The sequence below is a fragment of the Sebastes umbrosus genome, chromosome 15, assembly GCF_015220745.1.
Source record: "Sebastes umbrosus isolate fSebUmb1 chromosome 15, fSebUmb1.pri, whole genome shotgun sequence".
Taxonomy (NCBI): domain Eukaryota; kingdom Metazoa; phylum Chordata; class Actinopteri; order Perciformes; family Sebastidae; genus Sebastes; species Sebastes umbrosus.
Window position 1 is genome coordinate 12,461,693 of NC_051283.1, and position 21,360 is coordinate 12,483,052.

The 21,360-nt window shown below is 41.4% G+C and overlaps 1 protein-coding gene across 1 annotated transcript in view; it reads left to right on the plus strand.

Annotated features, from left to right (window-relative positions):
- The window catches only part of csmd2 (CUB and Sushi multiple domains 2), a 286,853-nt gene that overhangs the window by 62,589 nt on the left and 202,904 nt on the right, over positions 1-21,360 (plus strand). The window contains exon 4 of the mRNA XM_037794153.1: positions 17,808-18,002. Coding sequence (XP_037650081.1) covers positions 17,808-18,002 — 195 coding nt within the window. The remainder of the gene's footprint in view (positions 1-17,807; positions 18,003-21,360) is intronic.

Below are 21,360 nucleotides of genomic sequence, written 5' to 3' on the forward strand. Positions count from 1 at the left end.
AACACATGCCAGTTCAACCGGTTTGCATAAAATCAAACCGGATCCGGCAAAAAAAAACGGAAATCAACCCAAATCTATAGCCGGACAGCAGAAGGAGCCAGGCCTGTCAGGGCTGTGCCAGCAGAGTAGAGCTCTCCGTCCGCTCCCCGGTGGCGTCCTGCTGCTACTAGTCCACTGGTTAATCAATGCAGTCCCTCGGGAAATGTGACCCTGTGGTATGGGGATGTTTGACCGAGTGCCATGGAGCAAGCAGCATATGTTTGTGTGTGTGCGCCTATATGAGAGTGCATATGTGTGTGACTTTGTATCGAGCCGAACACATGTTGGTGGATCGCAGCAAAGGGAGCCTGTCCCACTGTGGGGGAGACGCTAAGGTGTGAGCAGTGTGACAATGGCACAACGTGACAGACAGACTGAGGCGAATACTAGGGCAGTGGGCGGGGTGTGTTGACAGTGTTGCATATCTGTTTGTGTGTGTGTGTGTGTGTGTGTGTGTGTGTGTGAGAGGATGCTTGGTTGTGTACATTTCTATACTGTGCACATATATACAAGGTTGTCTGTTCTGCAGTCAGGAAGAGTGAACATTGAGGTGTTTCTCTCATGTCTGTCTGAATTCTGGCTTCTGTGAAAGGCTCTCTTCTGTGCTCCCTACTGTTTCCACACTGACAGACTACACACTGACAGGGCCTACCCTCACTGCATCCTAACAAAGAGAGAGGGAGATTGTGAGGAAGACAAGGGGGAGACACAGGAAAAGAGACATCAACTGGTGGAGAGGGGTTAACCATAGAAAGGACTGAGAGGGGGATCGAAAGGTAGATCGTATGGAAAGGGGGAAGACAAAAATAAAAATAAAAAAAGAAGTGTGACAGATAGAAAGACAAGGATGACTCACAGCTGTGAGGCAATGGATTAAGCTATGAGGGAATCTTCTTGTGAAAAAGCAGGACAGAGGAACACAAGGAGCGCCACACGGCACATTTGCTCGCACCGTTACTCATGCACGGCGCTCATCCTTCTCCACAGCCATGCATTTTTTAGTAAGTGAGCTCATCTCCCTAAAATGCACAAGGAACCCAAAACTGCTCTCCTCTGACATAGCACTTTGTTATTGGGGTTTTGACCGCATAAAATGTCACCCAAAAAACTTCATCCCCTTTACCTGTTTGGTTTGACTTCTCCAAAAGGTTGCTAGTGTTGTTATTCCTCCACTGTTTATGTGCGGTACCAGTCTGGCACACTAATTCTGCCACTTAAAAAGTGTGTAATTAAGCACCTTGGTTGGCCTCTTGTAAATGTCATCTACTCAATCCTCGGGATCGTAGACTTTGATGTAATTAATTCCAGCCTTGGATAACCCTCAATAGCGAGCAGGTGACAGTTCACCTTTCGCAGCTGTACCCCCTTTTTCAATAAGGGGGGTTAGGATAAATCCAGTTCTTTGTTTGTACGATGTGCACAGTAACTTTAAAGTCCCAGTGAAACAGATGTCGGATCGTCTTTAGCTTCTCCCTTGTCGGTAAAGTTGCAGATTTGATTGATGGGATGGATGTCATGATATTATTGGTGGAAATTGGTTGGTAATAGCTTACGTAAGAAGAAGACATCATATTTTGTTGTACAGGAAGAAAAGATGATTGGATTTTGACACCAAAATATGAAGAAATATAATTTTATTTGTGTATATTGTTATATAGGTGCACAATTTGACCAGGAAGGTGATCTAAACGGTTTGAAACAGCATTTTTTTTTTAATTTCATCTGGACTTTAATAACAGTAAGTGGAGCTATGACTGGGTGTTGACTAGTTTGACCATAATAATAATCATATAGTCTTTTTGGGTTGACTCTCCAGTCTTATATTGGAAATCAGCAATCCACATGTTTCTCAGTTTGAGCCAGCAACCATTGATGTTAAAATGACAACTGCCATTGGTGGATTTTATCAGCTGTTGCATATTAACGTTCCTCTGAGAACGGAACAAACAACAAAATTAAATGTACTCTGATGTCTAGACCATTATGTCCGAACCTTCCTTCTACTCCTCTCCCTTTCTCATACTTCCGTTCTCCCACTTTCTCTCTGCTCCATCTCTCTCGCCCTCCCCTAACAGTCATTTTTATCCTTCTCTCCCGGCCTCTATCTCTCATCAGGATTAGCCTCCTTTACTTGTTAGCGCGCTAGCTCTTTCTCTCCCTCACTCCCACGTTTGTCTCTCTGTACAATCCTTGTTTTGTGTGGATTAGTGCCCGTATTGTGCCTCGGATTAGGGTGTCATTGTTTCTGAGCTGGGATGAGTTAGGAACGTGCTTCTGAATATGCGTATGAGTGCGTACGTGTATGCAGTTATGTGCAAATGTGTATCTGCACTTGAGACCGAGGTGATGAATCTCCTTTTGTAAATGGAGCTTTTTTATAACAACATGCAAGCAGCGCAAAGTAGAACACTTTCCAGTGCCTGAAGGAAAGCTCCGTGACTTAACGTGCTTTGTCTTTTTCACTGCCAAGAGAATGTGCTATAGGTGTATGCAATATGGTTGAGAAAACTTGAAGCGAATTAGTGTCCACTTATGCTGAGGTAATTGAAGGTCAGACTGACAGGAAAGGGAGCCTTTGAGGGTGTGAGGAAGGGTGAGATGTGCTGGGATTGTCATGTTTTCATGTCATGTTCAGTCACTCATCACAGGGTGAGAGAGTATAAAACTATTAAAGGAGGTATCTGTATTGATCGCTTAGTGGGGGTTCTGCGTTAGCTCGGTATGACGGAGACTCTCAGCAGGTGGGAGGAAGAGGAGGTCTGCGGATATGCCGTGACTATGGAGACGCACAAGAAAATTCCAGGCAATACCATATCAGACTTCTCGTCTATTGTTTGTGACAGTATGGTATTTATTGGCGTATTTACTCTCTTTCTCTCGCAGGTAAATTGGTGTGACATTTTATTGATCCAGAAAATGTTCAGCTGTTGTGAGTTTAAAAGTTATTCAGGAAGGCAGTATGCAATCATATTGTGTGTGTTTGGTATTTGGTGCAGTCTTCTGGTTCCCCTCCATTGCTTCTTTCCAATTAGTTTGATTGGAATTAAACTTTTAACAACGTATTTACTGAAGACTCAAGTATAGGCAACTTTAATAAACCCACATTTATCATTAAGCACTTGTGTAATCTAATACATCATTAAGATTGCCTTGCATGCATGTTACCATCCATGATGAAATACCCGGCGGCGGTTATGAACAGTAACCAGTGCATTCTTTTTCATTGCTTTAATTGATATCAAACCAAGCGGCTCCCTCTTGGCTGCTGTGTTTAATCATTTTTCCGTTTACTAGGCTGCTCTAATGTGCAGCCATTCATCAGGCCAGACCTATCGATCAGCCATTATCAATTCCCTCCACTCATCCCTTTTCAGACCTTATCGACTGTTGAGTATTCACTTGTTAGCCCACCTAAATGTTAAAGGTCAAATTTAAGGTCTTGCACATTTGTTCTGGGAAGTTGACTGAGTCTTTGTAGAGATTTTTTAACGACATTTTTTTAAATCTGTAATTGAATTACCGTGGCTGTTAATGTACACGTATGTTTAACGTCATGGTTACTGACTACATATAGGATTGCTGATTGTTCTGTAACGGATTGGGAGTAATTCAGTCTATACTGTGATAAATTGCAGTGCTGAATCTTTACAAATGGCACAAACAGATTGCGTAAGCCAAGGAAAAACAATGTGGCCAATCATACAGACTTACATATACACACACAAGCACTGCGTAATATAATTCCCTCAACACAATCACATGGGTCAGCTGTGTTTGTTCTGCTTCTTCTTCACTTAGGCGATAGAGAATCAATGTTTGTTGTTCTCAGTTGGATTTCCACTGTTTTGACACCGACAGCGGAGAAACAGCCCGGGCCACTTAAGGTTGATTTACTGGAGGGAAGAGAGACAACCGGGAGGTGTCACAGAGAAATAAACCTTCCTCCTCTGACTGCTTGGAAGTAGACAAATATCTTCAAGAGTCGCACAGAAACCGGGCTTTTTAGCTGATTTGTATTTATCCTCGTGTTGATGTTTGTCCCTCTCCGTGTGTCTCGCTGCCTTCCACTGTGTGTGCCTGACAAGCTCACGGGTGCAAAATGCGCCGTCGCTGAAGCGTAAAGTGAAGGCACACCTGTTTGTTTTGTGTTTGTCTCTTACCCATCATTTGGCATTGCTACGTGCTCTATTTGAGGCCTTAATTCACAGTTGCTACTCAGTGTAATGAGGCAAAGACTGGGAACAAGCCGAGGTGTTCTGTCAAAGGGAGGGTATTTTTGGGGCGAGCCATCTTTGCGAGAGTGGGTGGGGAGTAAAATTGGCATCTTTTGTGTGTGAACTGAGAGTAGAATTCTGCTTCGTTTCCTTTATACTCCGCATGCACGGTTGTGTAGCTCCTGAATGTGTTTTGACTGACAAATCACATGGTTTATTTATGGGCTTTACTTGGATCACCTCCAGATGCCACTTGATTTAGCAGCAGCACTGAGCTTTCTTTACAGAATGGTATGTGTATGGATTATATCAGTTTTTTTTTTTTTTTTTTTTGCAAGTCTATTCATTCTTTTTAAAATAGGGATGGGCATTTCAAGTAAAAAATACTATTTGATAACCACCGGGAGCTATTTGATCATTCTTTTAAGTACACGTCAAATAACGCTTCTCCCAAAGATGGCATGTCGTCCATCTATATATACCGTCAATGGGAGAGAGCCATAGAGGGAGCGAGAGAAGCGAAACGCCAAAGCGCGTCCCATGTTGGCGGCTTAACGAAAAATAGCCTATTTGACAATTTGTACTGGATGTTCATGATATAGTCATTTACTACATCCAGCGTAGAAAAAGACGCAAGACATATAGGATATATCACCCTACCCTACTTTCTTTATGATCCTTAAGTTGAAAGGAAACATAAAGGATGAAGCAAACATTGACTATAGGATGAACACATCCCCAGGGAACTATTCCCCTACAATAGGTCTGGAATCAAAAGAAGAGACTAGCTTGGGGAATACAGGGTGGGATTTGTAGGAAACAAGGAAGCGGTAGCCTAATACCATGCAACTTCTCCTTTTACATGAAGTCCCCCTGATTCTTTTTGGGCTGGAGGGGGGTATAGAAGAAGAAAAGACGCACTACAGAGCATCTAGATAAGACAATTATGTAGTGTGCATCTTATAGAAAATGCCTGAAATGAAGTATGATATAAAATAAGGTCACAAATCCTGCTGGGTAAAGAAGATAAGTCGTTAAATAGAGGAGAAGATGGCATGTTCTGATGGATTATCATATTGTGATGACAATAGTGAGTCAGAAGTGAAGAAAGCTATAATGCACCAGAGCGATAGCCTTGTACCAGAATACAGCAATTTAATGGATTTTATGATTGCATGATTCATCCCGTCTAACTGCAGTTCAGTAATTGGCCAAATAACTAATTATAATATTACAAAGGATCTAAATGTGGTGCACTTGATGATGATTGCGGGGTCGACGAGAGAGGCTGCTTTAGACATGGAACAGAAAATCGAAATTGAACCGGTCAAACCATTTGTATTGCCGGTACAGTCAGTCCATCAAATTGTGAATCCTCTCAGAAACTATGGTAATATCAACAAATTGCTTCTTAGGGGCCTGATACTTTGCTAATTTAGTTTACGTCTCGTATTATTTTCTCGCACGGTAGCAAAGGCAACTGAAGCTCCTACTCTATTAAAAAACAAACTGTAATGCATTGCCAGCTGTCATACAGGCAGATCAGGCACTTGGTCTTAAAAAATTGCGAGCATAAGAAATAAGGATGACAGGATGATTTAACTGGTGAAGCGGAGCGTACAGACTAAAGGCAGAGTCTGTGAGTTAAGAGTTGAGCCAAAAACAGAACTGCACGGAGCAAAGAGGCTTCACTTGTGCACAAGCTAATCGCTCTATAGTAATACTGATACTTCCTTTGACCTTTTTATCCATGACGGTCTTTGTCATGTCAAGAATGTGAGTCATTCTTAACATGATCTGTCTGATTCATACATTTCTAGTGATCATATACAAACAGCATGTAGTGAAGAGGTGCCAGTCTTTACTAGATCTTTGGAACAGAGCACTCATACAGTCTGAGCCAATAATAGCAAGTAGAAAGACACTTTAGCAGGAAAGCTAATACGGGTTGTTGTGGCTCTTGTGTGTAGCATGCTGCTGTCTGGCTCAGTGTGACTGTCTGCTCTGCCTATGATAGAATACTGACTGCTTTATGCATAATTTCATTGACTTTATCGGACCCAGTATCCCATCTACGCAGAAAAATACCGGAGAGGTATTCCGTCGAAACCAAAAAATATCATATATTGATTTCTCCCATTTGGTTTCTGATGTTCCTTCAAAGGCGAAGGGAGGATAAATAATTTTTCTGCCCTGTTATTTTGTAACAACATTTTTTTTTCTTAATGATTTGTCATATTAATTACTTTAAGCTATCAAAATCTAAACAATAATCACAGAGTTTAGCATCGCCAGTTACAATACGTCACAACAAATGATAAAAAAGTATAAAGTAGAGATGATAAACCGTCTCTTCTGTCAGTGACAATGACCTGGTTGTTTGCAATATGATTCACCAGCATGTGTGCATGCTTGGAAGTTTTCTGTAGTTACACAGTGCTATAATCAACAATTCTTTGGTCATAAAGTTCTGACCAGTGAAATAGATGACATTGTGCCGCTCCTCAGACAGAGCACTGACCTGCATTTCCCTCAGGTCAAAAAAATCATTGGTTGTTGTGTTGTTGGCCCCATCGGTGGTGGAGTCGGAGCCATTTGTTTAGCAAATTACAGCATATGATTTAGAAGTAAAGTTATTATGATGCATTCTGGGAGACTTTTCAGTCAATCTGCACTTTCAGCTGCATTTTTGGCTACACAAACCTGTCTGTCAAATGCTGGCCCGGCTCTGGATTTGGCATTTTTATGACTTAGCACTTACTTGTTATCTTACTTATCTGTCAAATTAGCAACAATATGAATCTAACATTGTCTTTTGCTTAATTTTGGTAATCATGTCTGGAAAAAACCTATGTACTATTTGTACACTACAGTAAACACAATACGATGGAAACAGAAAATTATCAGATGTCGATATCAGCCTCAGAAGATGTATCAACACTTCACAGATATGTTCTTTTGATGTCAACGCCTGTGGTACTGGATCAAAAAGATATGTTATGGAGTGGTGAACCTGGGATTTCCTTGCCTTTCACCATATAGCAGGTGACAGGGAATAGAGAGAGAGAGCGCTGGAAAGAGAGAGTGAGAAATTTAAGGGAAAAGCCAAGGTTAAATAAAGGTATTGATTAATCTTTCCAATGCACCTTTGCTTCATCAAGCCACCGCTGCTCTATTACCTGCACAAGTCAGATAACTAAACAGATGGAAACTAAAGTGAATTGAAGGAGACATGGTTAATGGGATGTCAGTCTGAATTGGCATTTGACCTGTTGACTTGATAAAGTGAGGAATGCTTCTCTATAATTTTCGGGAGGATCCTTTTTCTTCTTGTATGTATGTGATGAAGGCTTTAGCTTCATAGCCTAGTCATGTGACGTATGGAATGACAGTATAAACACGTCAACAAAGGTTGGAAGACAACCTGGATAGTCACAAGTATATAGTCAAGGGGGCCGCATATTTGAGTATTTTCAGGTTTACTGCATTCGAAGAAAAGAGGTGCGCTTGATTTTCTCACATTCCCCACAAACCTGCACGTTTACGCATCGACACTTCTCCTTCCACAAAGTCCTCTATGGTGGGCCTTTACTGTTTCCAAGGCAACCTGCAGAGTGGGGAAGAGAGGATCGGCTGAGGGGAGGGCAAAGCAAGACAAAATGCAGAAAAAACAAGAAAGCAGGGGTAGACGGCTTCTAGTCTTTGTCCCAACAGCAGGACTTAAGGATGGGGATGCTGGTCTGACTGTCTTTACATCATGCTTTGGTGTAGAACACAATATGCTGACAACTTTTGGTCGAATTGCCATGAATTTTGATATGTATATTTATTTTCCCAGAGGATTGATGCTAAGGCTTTTGGTAACCTTGCCTTAAAGCTGAAGTAAGCGAGATTGGAGCAAAGACCGGAGCACAGCCAATAAGGAACGCTCTCTCAATGAAATGACCTGTAATTGGTCAAAGTCTCCTGTCACAAGCTAGATTTTTTAAAGCCTGAAAACAGAGCCATCGGCAGGTGCAGAAGTCTAGTTTTCTCTCAGAGCACTTGAATTACAATATGCTGAAAGGTTATTATGGAATTTTTGCCCAATGATGCCAAAAATATACTGCCTATTTCCACTTTAAGCATCACTCTTGGCCAAAAACTTTGAAATTAAAAGGAAAAAATGTTCACTTCCAAATAAAAAAATCTCTAATGGGTAAATGGACTAGGGATGCACTGATCCAATTTCTTTCTCCAATACTTATTCCCAAGGTGACACCAAGCACTGACTGATTGATACCAATTCTTTTCCCCCCCCCAAACCTAAAAACCTCAGTGCGTAGAACTGATGTAACATAACTGGCATATAGCTACAAATCACTGCTGTACTATAATTGGATAAGTTTGTATACCAACATTCCTTTCGCACAATTAAATGACCTTATTATATGAAATTATGTAAATTTAAATTACCTCGCTACACTATTTTTCTGAAATTGTTTCATCTTTAATATAGCCGAGTGTTCGATAGACTCCTCTGACTGTACCAGCATACCAGCATAAGGCAGAATCTACTTCATTAGTATACCATCACAACGACATATTGCAATAGTACAATATCTCAAACCATCAGCTGACCCACCCAGTAGTAAATTCACAGCTATTAAGCGAACCACCGCAGTTTGCGTTCACATGTAATCTTCTTGATTTGGGATTTATGTGTCTCTGTGCACCTGTGTACTTCAGCTTGCAGGTATGACCATAGGATTTCTGTGATTTCTGTTTGAAAGAGTAATGCCAGTGGAGAGATAAGCCTGCAAAGCCATGGGGATTTAGATGCTTCAAGCCAGCCAGAGTCAAGACTGGACACAGATGTGTTGATCTCTCTTCCCAGCTCCCCCAGACCTGCCTCTCATCTGTCTTCTGGCTTTCCTTCTCATGCTCCCCAATCCCTCTTAGTTTAGTCTCATATATAGTGAATGGCTACTGAATGGCACATTATTCCGTTTTGCAGACATTGTCGGTAGCCATAAATTCTGTATGAGCTCTCTTTCACACCTCAGCGCCTCCCACACAGCAACTGGCCCTTTTTTTTTACTGCACCTGCTGTTGTGTGCGTGGGAAATGAGGATATCTAGAGTTCATTCCGGTCTGTATTTCTATTTGTGTGCATTTTTTCTTTGTGCATGTGTGTGTCTGATTGTCTGTGTACAAGAGGTTCACACCCTCATTCTCACTCCACAATTTCTCTTGTGTCAAGTTAGAGAAGCTTTATGCGCAGCTAAGCTCAAAATCAGACAGGGATTTTCAAAAAGCTAAATCTCAACCCCCCAAACCATTCAGGCAGTGACACGCCGCGCAACATTAACTATTACCCGCACACACACAGGTACACTTAGGACTTTTACACACACACATAAACACACTCGGATGTGATTACACTCAGCAACTTTGATAAGGGGTTTCCCCTGCGTATCTAAATCTAAGGTGGTTGTTGGGCTAAGTGTGTTTCCACTACCTTAACATCTTAGTTTAGAAAATAAACATTTCAGGAAAGTAGTGCTGCAGAGAACTCAACACAGTAATTAACTTATAACTTGGCTCTGGCTTTTATAGTCTCAAAAACTATGCAGTACAGCTCTTATCCTTCCTCGTCCGTCTAAAAGGAGTTGTTGCCTGAAATATTTTCTGCCAGACCTCCTGAAAATAGTTTTGTCACTTAGAGATTAAACAGGGACAGACGCACTGTGACAACAAAGAGGCAGAGGAAGACTACAATTGTCCATGCACACATACTTTTTCTCATTTAACCACACACAAAATAACAGAGGATACTAAATGTTGCGCAAACATGTCAACAAGTCAACAGTCAGTGTTTTATTTAGCTTACTTTTAACTAGTAAAATGGTTTGATTGATATCTGGAATTGAATTTCTATCTTTAACACCAACCTATCCAAGATCTGGTAGTATAGTATAAGGGCAGCGCGATTATGGCCAAAGTGATGATCAGGATTATGTTGATCAATATTGAAATCACTATTATTTAACATGATTATTCATTGATTTTAGGGACAGAATAATTTTTATTGCTCTTTCACATTTAAATAAACACTTAAAGCACTACTTTCATTTCAATGCTGTGCTACATTCCTGCTAATGTACAAATCTTTGCATCAAACTAAGACGTAAAATAAGGTTCTTTTTCACCTGAATTCAGTGCATTTTCATTTTGAAGAGCAAAACGAGTAACACACAATATATTTTACTCTTCTGCTCTGGACTGCTGCTGCAACATTCAGGAAAGTTTTTCACAGGCTGCCACAGTAGGGTGCACACGCAGCGGTATGAAAGCTCCCCAAAAGTTAAGCAAAAACATCTGGATCACCCCCTGGTGGCTGGCTGTTAGTTTAGTAAGCGCTTGATTTCATGTGCAGCAGAGTTTTCTATGAGCGGAGCATACATTTTAAACGCCGTTATCACAGTCAATCATGTTAATTTAATTGTGGGAAGACAAAATTGTGATCGTGATTAATATTCCATTCATTGTGCAACCCTAGTATATAGTATATACTGTAGATATATGAGATGAAAACCTGTTCTATTTGAAATACCTAACAGTTTCAGTTGGCTATCCCTTAAGAATGCTGACAGAAAGCACTGAGAATTGATCCATGCGTTTGTTAAATACCATAAACTTTGTTCTGTCTTCATTTAAAGGTAACCTGTGGAGTTTTTGACCTTAAGTAGCTCTATGGGGCAGTTTTTGTGGGTCCCCGCTTTGTTTGTCTCATACATGAGCACCAGGACAGATGTGCACGTGCATGAGAGTGATGCAATACACATTCTTGCCAACGATGTCACACTATTCCACTGATCTACAGGTGGCTGTAATGCGCCAAGATGTGCAGCAATGCGCCGACAAAGGCAGGGAAGAAGAAGACTGCTCGCTAGCAAACATTGATGCGAACAATGCATGTTTCAAATTTTTAAGAAAATATCTGAACATTGTATTCATCCCATTTAGTTTTGTTTGTTTACAAGAAAACTCCACAGGGGGCCTTTAATCGTGTTAGCCTTCATCTATTGAGTGAAGTTGTTTGTTTGCAGATACTCATAAATCCACATAATGCACCGACACACATTCAACAGTAGGATTCTATTTATTTCTTGGATCTAAAGGAGAGTGGATTTCTGCATTCCACAGCCTCTCTAACCAGAAGTGATGGGAGTTGCCAGCTTTTGTTCAGCCCATGTGTAGGGAACAGGAGGCATTGATTGAATTGCTGCTTGACAAAGCAGAAACTGCTTATTGAGCTAATGCACCTGTGCGTTGGGATCGATCTCGCAATGTCACTTTCAAATGCATAGCGGGAAGAGGCACAGGAAAAAGGAATGGGAAGACAGAGAAAGTCCAAAAGAAAGATGGAAAAGAGTGATGTAGGATGTACCGAGATCAATACAAAGGTGGGCCCATAAATACCTACAGAGAGTCGAAGGCAAACATTCAATCAGCAGGGAACTGAGTTGGATTTCTTAAACAAGTTAAACTCCAGCAACTCGCACCAAAATGGGAGTCACTGTATGGTCAACTAGTCTTTTGTGTGTCCTGCTTTCTTATGCTGGAAACTAATTTAGAGCCAGGTGCTGCAGAATGTAGCTCCCTCCTATTGATGACAGTGCTGTTTCTCCCAACATCCTTGCAACTGTTTGTTCCTTACCATCTGTCTACAGTATCTGAATCTTTTTCTCAATCAAACAAAATCTAAAAAAGAGTCAGTCTTAATCACTACCCACTCCTTAATTGTTTTACTTATTCAAAGAAAGATGGAATATTGAAGAAAATGACAGATAAGAAGAGAGAAAAAAATACCCAGTAATGTTAGGGAATGTATGTTAGACTAAAGAAATGAGGAAAAACTGTAAAAAAAAAAAAAAGAAAAAAAAAAAACTCCACTGTTTTGAGACAGGTCTCCAGGTTGTCTGCACAGCTGTTATCTCCACATGTTTTTCTCTGTATCTCACACACTTTCTCACGCCACTTTAATTCTCCCATTTCTTGCCTTTTCCCTTCAGGGACTTGGTTCCTCCTTCCACTAGAGTCTTATAACTTAAGAGACACAATAAATGATAAATCTGCTTTTGAACACATAGCGGAAATCCATTTGTCCCATCTTTCTACTATCTCATCGTCTACCATTTGCAACAAATATATTCATCTATCTATTAAGAAACAGGCGGCAACCTCCAGTTCTGAAAAGTGAAGCCAATGAAGAAGTGTCTTAAACTTACATTCTATCTAATAGCCAGCAGGGGGCGACTCCTCTGGTTGCAAAAAAAGAAATCTGATTGTCTAGAAGTCTATGAGAAAATGGCCCTACTTCTCATTGATTTATTACCTCAGTAAACATTGTAAACATGAGTTTATGGTCTCAATCGCAAGTTTCAAGTCTTCTTCAACCAAGCATGATGTTCTTTTAGTGAATTATGGTCCCATTTAGAGTCAAATATAGACAATAAAGCAGGGTATGCTTCAGGGCGGTGTCTACCTTGTGATTGACAAATCGCTACCACGGTGTTGGCCAGTCTGGGAGTTGTCCATGTTTTCGTCTTACAACTTTAACCATTTCAGGATGTGTTTTCAGTTCATGAAAATTAATTATAACATTCTCGGTCGCCTAAAAATGCCCTTTTCAGTGTTCGGTTGTACATAGCTCCACCCTCTCGTGTCACTTCTGGTTGCAAAAAATCAAGATGTCTACGGCCAAAAACCAAGATGGACAAAATGCTGAACTCCAGGCTTCAAAACGGCAGTCCACTAACTACGTCCACATGATTAAAAACAGAAAGACATCCTTGAACGAAGCCTCTTACGACATAGTGCTAATATATTCACAATCTCTTTATTTTGCAGCATAAGCTGTTTTAAAGAACCATTTTGTGACAAATGGGTTTTACAGTATCCAAGGGTATACTACGACTACTACTAATTCCCTTTTCCTGAGGAAGGAGAGGATGACAAATTGAGGAACAGGCTTGAAGACACCCAGGATGAGAGAGCATCAGTCTTATTAGGGTCAAAGGTCATCTCACAGGAGATACGCATCACACCTTCTCCTTCTCCACTGTCCTTCGTCCTAGTCACCAGGAATGAGAGGGTATGAAGAGAGATGGGAATGAATAAAGGGATGTAAGCAGATGATGTAAGGGATGGGTGGTGTGATGGATGGCATGGCTCCTTGCTCTCAGCGTGTATGTGTGTGCGCATGTGGTTTGTTCACACTTGCTTCTACTGTTAGCCAGTGTGTGCCGTAGAGAGGGGCGCATTGATGGACGAGGAGCATCCTTTGCCGTTTCAGCAGTGGAAGTGCTTAAAGCATGCAGGCCTCCAGGGATGGGCCATGTCACAGTCTCCCATCCTCCTGACTTATGGACCTGCCATGACAAACACCCAAGGGCTGCTGTTGCGGGTTTGGGTGTGGGGGGTTGGGATATAATAGTCCACGTGATGACAGACCCCCCTGGAAGAAACCCACCTCTCTGTTGTTAAACAGGAAGTTTTTTTCCCGGGAAAGGCTATAAAGCTTGTAGAATAATTTGCGAAATAATCCTGATGTATGAAAGCGTGTGTAGGGGAGGATATTAATGGAGAGTAATGCGAAGTCGTCTCGAAAATATTTAAAATTGTTTTCTCATTATTTCTCTCAAGCTCTTTGGTGTGTGTGTGTGTGTGTGTGTGTGTTTGTTTGTTTTTGTCTTTCTTCCTCTCCATCTCCCTTTTTCATACTCTCTCTCTCTGTTTAGGATTTAGCCTACAGGAAGAAATGGAATATTGTGATAAATAAGTTTAAAGCATGCACTGCAAAAAAAAAGCTGGTTGTGTTTTTTTATACACCGCTGCCTTGGTTTCCTGATTTTGGCTATATAGATACTAGGGGTGTCACAATTTTGATTCTAAATCGCAAATCAATTGAAAAGAACTTTCAATTTCGACCTTTAAAGTCAAAAGCAGGATCGGTGATTCTCCTAGTATTTTTTTTGTCTCCACCCCCTGGGTACTTGCGCACGTCTGAATAAAAAGAAAAAGAAAAACACTTCAAAGTCGACACGACGTAGCCTACCGGTAGTCTGCAGCTGCACTTTTCGAAACACTGGTGGAGTGGCCACTGTCGGAGTTGGAGATGATGGAGAAACAACAGAACTGGAAAATCCTCCCCCCCAACAAAAAAAAACAGTGCTCAGCGAGCTGTTCTTTTCAACCTTGGTCTTCAAAATCGTTTTGTACGGCAACGTGTGTGGACGCCAACATGAACTGTATGGTGCATTCAGGTGTATCTCGTAAACTCTGAGAGACTCAAGCTCTTGTTGTAAAGTACCCTACTGCCATCGAGTGGATCTTCTTTTTGTTGTTTAAATGAAATGATGAAATGCAATCTGGGATCTTACTGGCTATCGTCTGATGATGATTTAGCTTTTTATTGGTTTGAAATTAGCTTGTAAACTGGCTTCCTGTGAAACAATCCGGTCCTACACGTCATCTCCCACCTCCAACTCCAACTCCAGTCTCACAGTTGCTAACCTTGCATACACCTCCTGTTTCTCACACATCTGTTGTCTTTCTCAGTTTTTCTTTTTTCTTTCTTTCTCCAAGCCAAAAATAGTCCGTTCCCGCAGCGGACATTTTGACTTCTCATAGCAGGAAAAGCACAGGTGTAACTAATATCATTAATGATGGCTCCGTTCCATTTAAGCTTGCCAGTAATCCGTGCCGGTAAACCAGCATGTACAATATCAGGGCCCCGCGTCACTGGCACGAGTCAAGACGTCTGCTGTGAGAAAGTTATTTATTCCTGTACTTCGCTCTAACCTTCTGTCCGAGCTGACCCTCATCCCATTCGATCTCTGAAATGTTATTCAAACTCAAACTTTTGTGACACGAGAGCTATGTTGAACAGTCGCAACAACCACTGGGGTGAAGCAGTCACCTGCATGCCACCAGGGCCCCCTGTGGCTGTTGCTGCAGCACCGAAGCCTGAGTCCCTGTGGCTCATATGTTAATCGGACAGAGTCCTTGTGTTTATGCTAATCTGGTAGTGATGGAAGGGAAGCTGTAATAAGGTGGCCTTGACTGGTCAAAATAAAGGCTATGGCACAGTGGAGCCTGAAAGTGACAAGTCAGTCTGTCATCAGAGTGTAGGAGTAGGCTAGAGGGAGAGCACCCATGTACTACTTACATACTTTAACATATAAATCAGCACTGAGTCATATAGGGCAGAATCATTTATGTCTGAGCAGGTGTTCTACCTTCGACAGATGATGGAAAACACCTGCTGTGAAATCTCTGATTGGGATGTAGCTAGAAGTGCAACATACAGCTGCAGTTGTCTGCCCTAAGTGAGTCACTGCTGAATTTACCCTTTAAGAGCCTCTTAAGAAAAGTAGAGAAATGTTGTGTGCGACAACAAAGATTTGGCTAATGTGTTTTGCTGTTGGCCAACAACGCTGTTACTGAATTTCTGGATCGAAGCTACTTTGTGCTTGTATATTTTTAGGTTGGAAAATTAATGCAAAACAAGTCAGCGTTGGATCGGCTCAGCCAATTACAACATTTATGACACATTTTTTAATTAAAATGTATTTAAAGGAAGAAATTAATAAATGCAGACTGCAGTTTTTTTACGGCGAGAATTAATGAAAGTTCATAACCTCCAAAATCCCTCTACACACACACAAATACATAGTTTTATACTTTTATTTACATTCTAATGTTGAATAATTCACAGAATATAAATAATGAATGATAGAGTTTTTCTGATATTTGATATTTATATCATATTTGTATTCTGTCAGTCAATAATGCATTGTGCAAATATGAGTACTGACATTGTGTATTGGTGAGACAGCAGCACATTGCTTTTGTTTTGGACTTCTCTGTCATCTGCAAACCCCTCAACGCTCCGTCTATGAACACACACTGCCAAATCTGAGCACAAATAGTCAGAATTCATATCCAAGCTGTGAGATAGCATCACTAAAGGCTTACTGTCTCATAACTTCACAGCTAAGGTAACCTTTTTTATGAGGGGTAGCCTCACAGACACACACACACACACACACACACACGCATCCAAAATCTAGCACTTAGAGGTCGTGGTTGTTGTCTGATGGTGGACCGGACACAAACTGTTTGCAGTCTATTTATTCACCACCAGACAGTTAATTCCACCGCTCATGCCCTGTGGAATGCACTGCTGGATAAAATGATTGATCCGTCCTTGTTAGACCTTGCTGTAAGGAAGTCTTAGCTTACCGGGCTAGAAAGGGGGAAAAGATAAACAAACAAAACAAGAAATTGTTTTTTTAAAACACAAAATTAACTTTGCACTTTGTGTGTGATACATATGAAAATAAAATGAGACAAAAAGGACTATTGCAAAGGCGACTCAAAGCATCTTCATGTCATTTGCGCTTCTCCTTGTTTAACTTTATTTATCTTAAAACAAAAGCATTTTGCAAACTGAATATGGGGCTGTATTTACATGTTTGCTGTGCAGCCAAAATAAACTAATTGCCTTTGAAATATTATAGGATTTTGTAATACATTATGAATCTGGAGACATCTGATAGGGTAGAAAAAGCAAGTGTGCATTGAATGTGATGTTGATGTGCCAGTAAGCTGTGTTGCTGTATAGGAGCCATTCTGTCCTCTTCGGAGTTCAGGCCAGTCCCTGTGGAGAGACTGAGTTTCATCCAAAGTCCAGCACATGCTCTGGCCAGCTCGCTCACTGTGTGGGAGTGTGTGACTGGGACTGGGGCTGTAAGCTGGATGACAACGTGCATGTGTGTGTGTGTGTGTGTGTAATGATTGTTTGGTCTTGACAGTTTAATTCATACTCTGAGGATTTATTGTATGAGATGCAGCAAGAACAAAGCCATCTCCCCCGCTACGCACCTATATAGTATTTTTAGCCAGTATTTTTAGGCTTAGGCGTTCTACTGTATGTCATCAAGGGGAACAGAAGCTACAATCACGCGTCTTGTACTGCAAGACCGAAGCAAGAGGGTTCAGGAGCGAGAGTTTGGCTGAACTTCCTTTGAACTTAATTTGCACGATAACACACGATTAGACAAGGTTCTATCAATACTGGTCTCACTTATTTGCATGCCAGTACATGATGGGACAAGCTGCGATGGTCAACAAGGCATCAATGAGGGACTGAGTGACTATTATGGTACTCTAGGGAGAAAAACAAAATGAGAAAGTAAATCTACTTCAGTGGATATCATTGTACTGTTACTGACTGTGCAGGTTTCCATAACCATGTCTAGTTTGTGGAACTGTATCAGCACTTCTGCTACTAAACTGTACTGTCTGTGCATAGCCAGGAAAATATTTTATTAGTGTTTTTTTTTGTCATGGCTGGGTCAAATATGTTGTTATGAGCGGATGTCATTGATTGTCACCAGACTCTTCCTGTATTTTCCCCTGATTTCCCGTCTCTTGTCAGTACTAACATGAAGCAGTACCACATACAGCCTCATTAACTGTCTATTCTCTCCCCTCTGTCTCCAGCTCTGCCCAGCTACACTTGCGGTAATCCCGGACAGCTACTTAATGGCCACCAGCAGGGGTCCACGTTCAACATTGGGGATAAGATCCGCTACAGCTGCAGCCCGGGCTATGTGCTGGAGGGTCACACCACCCTGTCTTGCCTCGCCACTTCATCGGGTACTGCTGCCTGGGATTTCCCCCTTCCCTACTGCAGAGGTATGTAAGGGGGTGCAGTGTAAAAACTGTTTATCAGAACAGGCTAGATCTTGAAGACTTTTTTGACCACAAAGTGAATGTTTTAATCACGTCTAATTTAACTTAGCTTTGTAGGAAAATGTGTGACCCTGAGGACTGACAGCCAGCTCAGAGATATGCCACAGATAATCAAATTTAGTTTGATAAAATGTTATTTAAAAATATATAAATAAAGATACAGCATTTGGTGAAATCATAGGGAGGTTATTTTAACCTCAGCTGTAAAGCTGGATTACAAATAGACAAATCAGGGTAATACCAACTAAGAACAGAATGGCTGGAAGGTATGTAACGGACATTTACAAAGGTAACATTTTATTATAATTATAATTAGGGCTGTCAATCAATTAGAATATTTAATCATGATTAATCACATGTTTGTCCATGGTTAATTGCGATTAATTGCAAATTAATCACACATTTTTTTATCAACATGGGAGTGGGCAAATATGCTAACTTAATACAAATACTAAATGTATATATTTATTATTGGAAATCAATCAACAACAGCTGTCAGTATGTCAGTGTGCTGACTTGACTATGACTTGCCCCAAACTGCATGTGATTATCATAAAATGGGTATGTCTTTAAAGGGGAGACTCGTGGGTACCCATAGAACCCATTTTCATTCACATATCTTGAGGTCAGAGGTCAAGGGACCTCTTCGAAATGACCATGCCAGTTTTTCATCACCAAAATTTAGCTCAAGTTTGGAGTGTTTTTTAGTATCCTGAGGTTTTTTAGTTTCATATGATACCAGTGTCTTCACTCTAGTTTTAAAACTGAACTTACTACGACCTTAAAAATCGCAAGTTGCATTAATGCGTTGAATAAATTAGATGCGTTAAAACAAATTTGCATTAACGTGCTATTATCACGTTAACTTTGGCAGCCCTGCATTTTATACATTAACTCTGAAAACCTAAAAATCATAGTATTGTAGATTACAACATTGACCTTGTTTTTTTTTTTAAATGAAGCACAATCAACCTTTCTCATATAGTCTTTTATTCACCAGTTGATAAAACCCATTCTCCAGCCCATACACACCATATATATACATATATACAGTATTTCCACATGCCTCCACATGACCTGACAGGGTTTTCTGTGGTTATACTGATATCTTATTTACCATGACAGGACCTCATGTGTTAGCTCCCTGTTAGGTGCTTGTGCCAGTTGTCCTTCCCTCACAGTTAGCGAGCACCCCTGCGGCACCGACACCTGCCAGTGTATGTTGTCTGACCCAACATGACACAGTTCTTGAAAACGGTTCACTGTAGGCAAATGTTATGCTATCATTGTACATCATTTTGCAGGATTTTTTTTACTATGTATAAAAGTGAATTCTAACATAATTGAGATGCATACATATGTCATATATACGTGACAGTTTGCATGTCCGTGTAAGTCCATTTGCTGTGTCCAATGGTTTGTGTCAGTGTGCCTGCTGAGCAGAGCGCTGAGACACTGTGCCATCTGCAACCAGGCCGGGAGTCAGGATGCCCACATAGGAGCACACATGGCTGGGCACCGTGCGCCAGCACGGTCCCCACCCACCCAATCGCACACAGACATACACGTGCACATGCCTCTACTCCAAGTCTAAATGTGAAATGATTATGTGTGCCTTTCATAATCTGTTTTTTTTGCAATTTCTTACATTTTATGTAAAACTCTGAAGGACTCTCATCTCCCTTTCTCTCTGTCTTTTCTCCATAATTCACTAACAATTTTGCTGTTCAGATCCAAACCAAGCTCTTTCATTCTCCTCCTCCATGCCCACCCAGGCTGCTTTCCTGAAAACGAAAAACAAATGCTCAAGCACTAAAGGATGTGATTATGCCACCCTTTTCAGCAACATTTACACACCAACAAGTTTTAGAAACAAGCAATTTCCCGTGTGATTAATTGAGGTCTCGCAGTACCACATAAAAGTCAACGCGTACACCTGAGTGCTCCTTCATAATGCATAAGTGTATTGTTAATGTCACTCCGATTATAGAGCCTGCCCATATGTGTAAAAGCAGAATTGACGTTGTACTTCGGGAGCGGGGGGAGAGAGCGTTTTGGCAAGGCCGCCATTCTGGACTCAGGAGAGGGCAAACGTTGCCAGCGCTGTCGGGCCACAGATGATAGTCAGCCATTGATGGCACGGATAATGTTTTACATATCCTGTCTTATACACATCAATTTGTTCTCTTAGCTATAATCTTAAAAACTACATCACTTGTCACGCGTATACTTAGAAGTGATTTAACATCACTCTTTTATTCAGTTCCTGACACTCTCCTAACCCTTTAGCATATCTTTCCAGAAAAAAGGCTTACTACTGACACGTTTGAAATGTCACCGTGTGCACATGCTTTATTCTACCGATTACAAAAGCACTGATTTTTTAGTGGTGTTGTCACATTTAGTTGTCCCATTTAAAATCCCATATATAGACTCCAAGCTTTAGCTGTGTGTATATAAACATGCATTTTTGATGGCATGAATGTTTTTATTAGCTTGCATGCATTGCCCGTGCTTCCCCGTATCTCGGTTACCATGACAATCAGAGGAAATCGAAGCAGCTGCTTACACTTTATGGAAAACCTTGACATCCCCAGTGACGGCTTGAAAATATGTACTGTTCAACCATGGGAAGCATCCTGACATCCACAATTGACTGACTGAAGAAGAAATTTAATAAGTTTCTGCACACCTCACATATTGAAGTGTTCAACATTTTTTGTGAGGTTTTGTACGGTCCACAGTATAGCCGTTTAGTTTTCCATTGTCGTAGAGCCCCTTGCATCCGCCACGAAATGAAGAGAGCGACGGAGAGAGTCAAGGTGAAGGGGAGAGTTTGCAGTCAGAGACTTCCCTTCAAGTGTGAAGAAACCGTCCTGCGTGGAATACCAATGCACTTCCTCATCCTTTCTTCTGTCTACCTTCTACTTCCCGTCACTCCCACTGCAACAATCACCTGTCACCCCCTCTCGCCATCTCTCTTTCCTCATTGTCCACCCTCCCTCTGCACTTTTTGTCTCGCCCATCCTCGCTTGTCACCTGTCATCCTCTTCATCCCCCTTCTCCTCGCCCTTCTGTCGTGGCTTCCCTCCTATTCAAGTTCACACCTCACAAGTTTCCGCTCGTCCGTACACTCGCTTGCCCTCCCTTAGGGGGGTTGCCGTGGTGACAGGTAGGATGGATGATAGACAGGGCCCCGGCACCTCTGAGATCCTCCTCCCCCCTTTTTGAAACACCACACACACACACACAGCTAGCTTGCTGCCCACTAATGAATCCCACACCCCTCCGGCACAGAGGG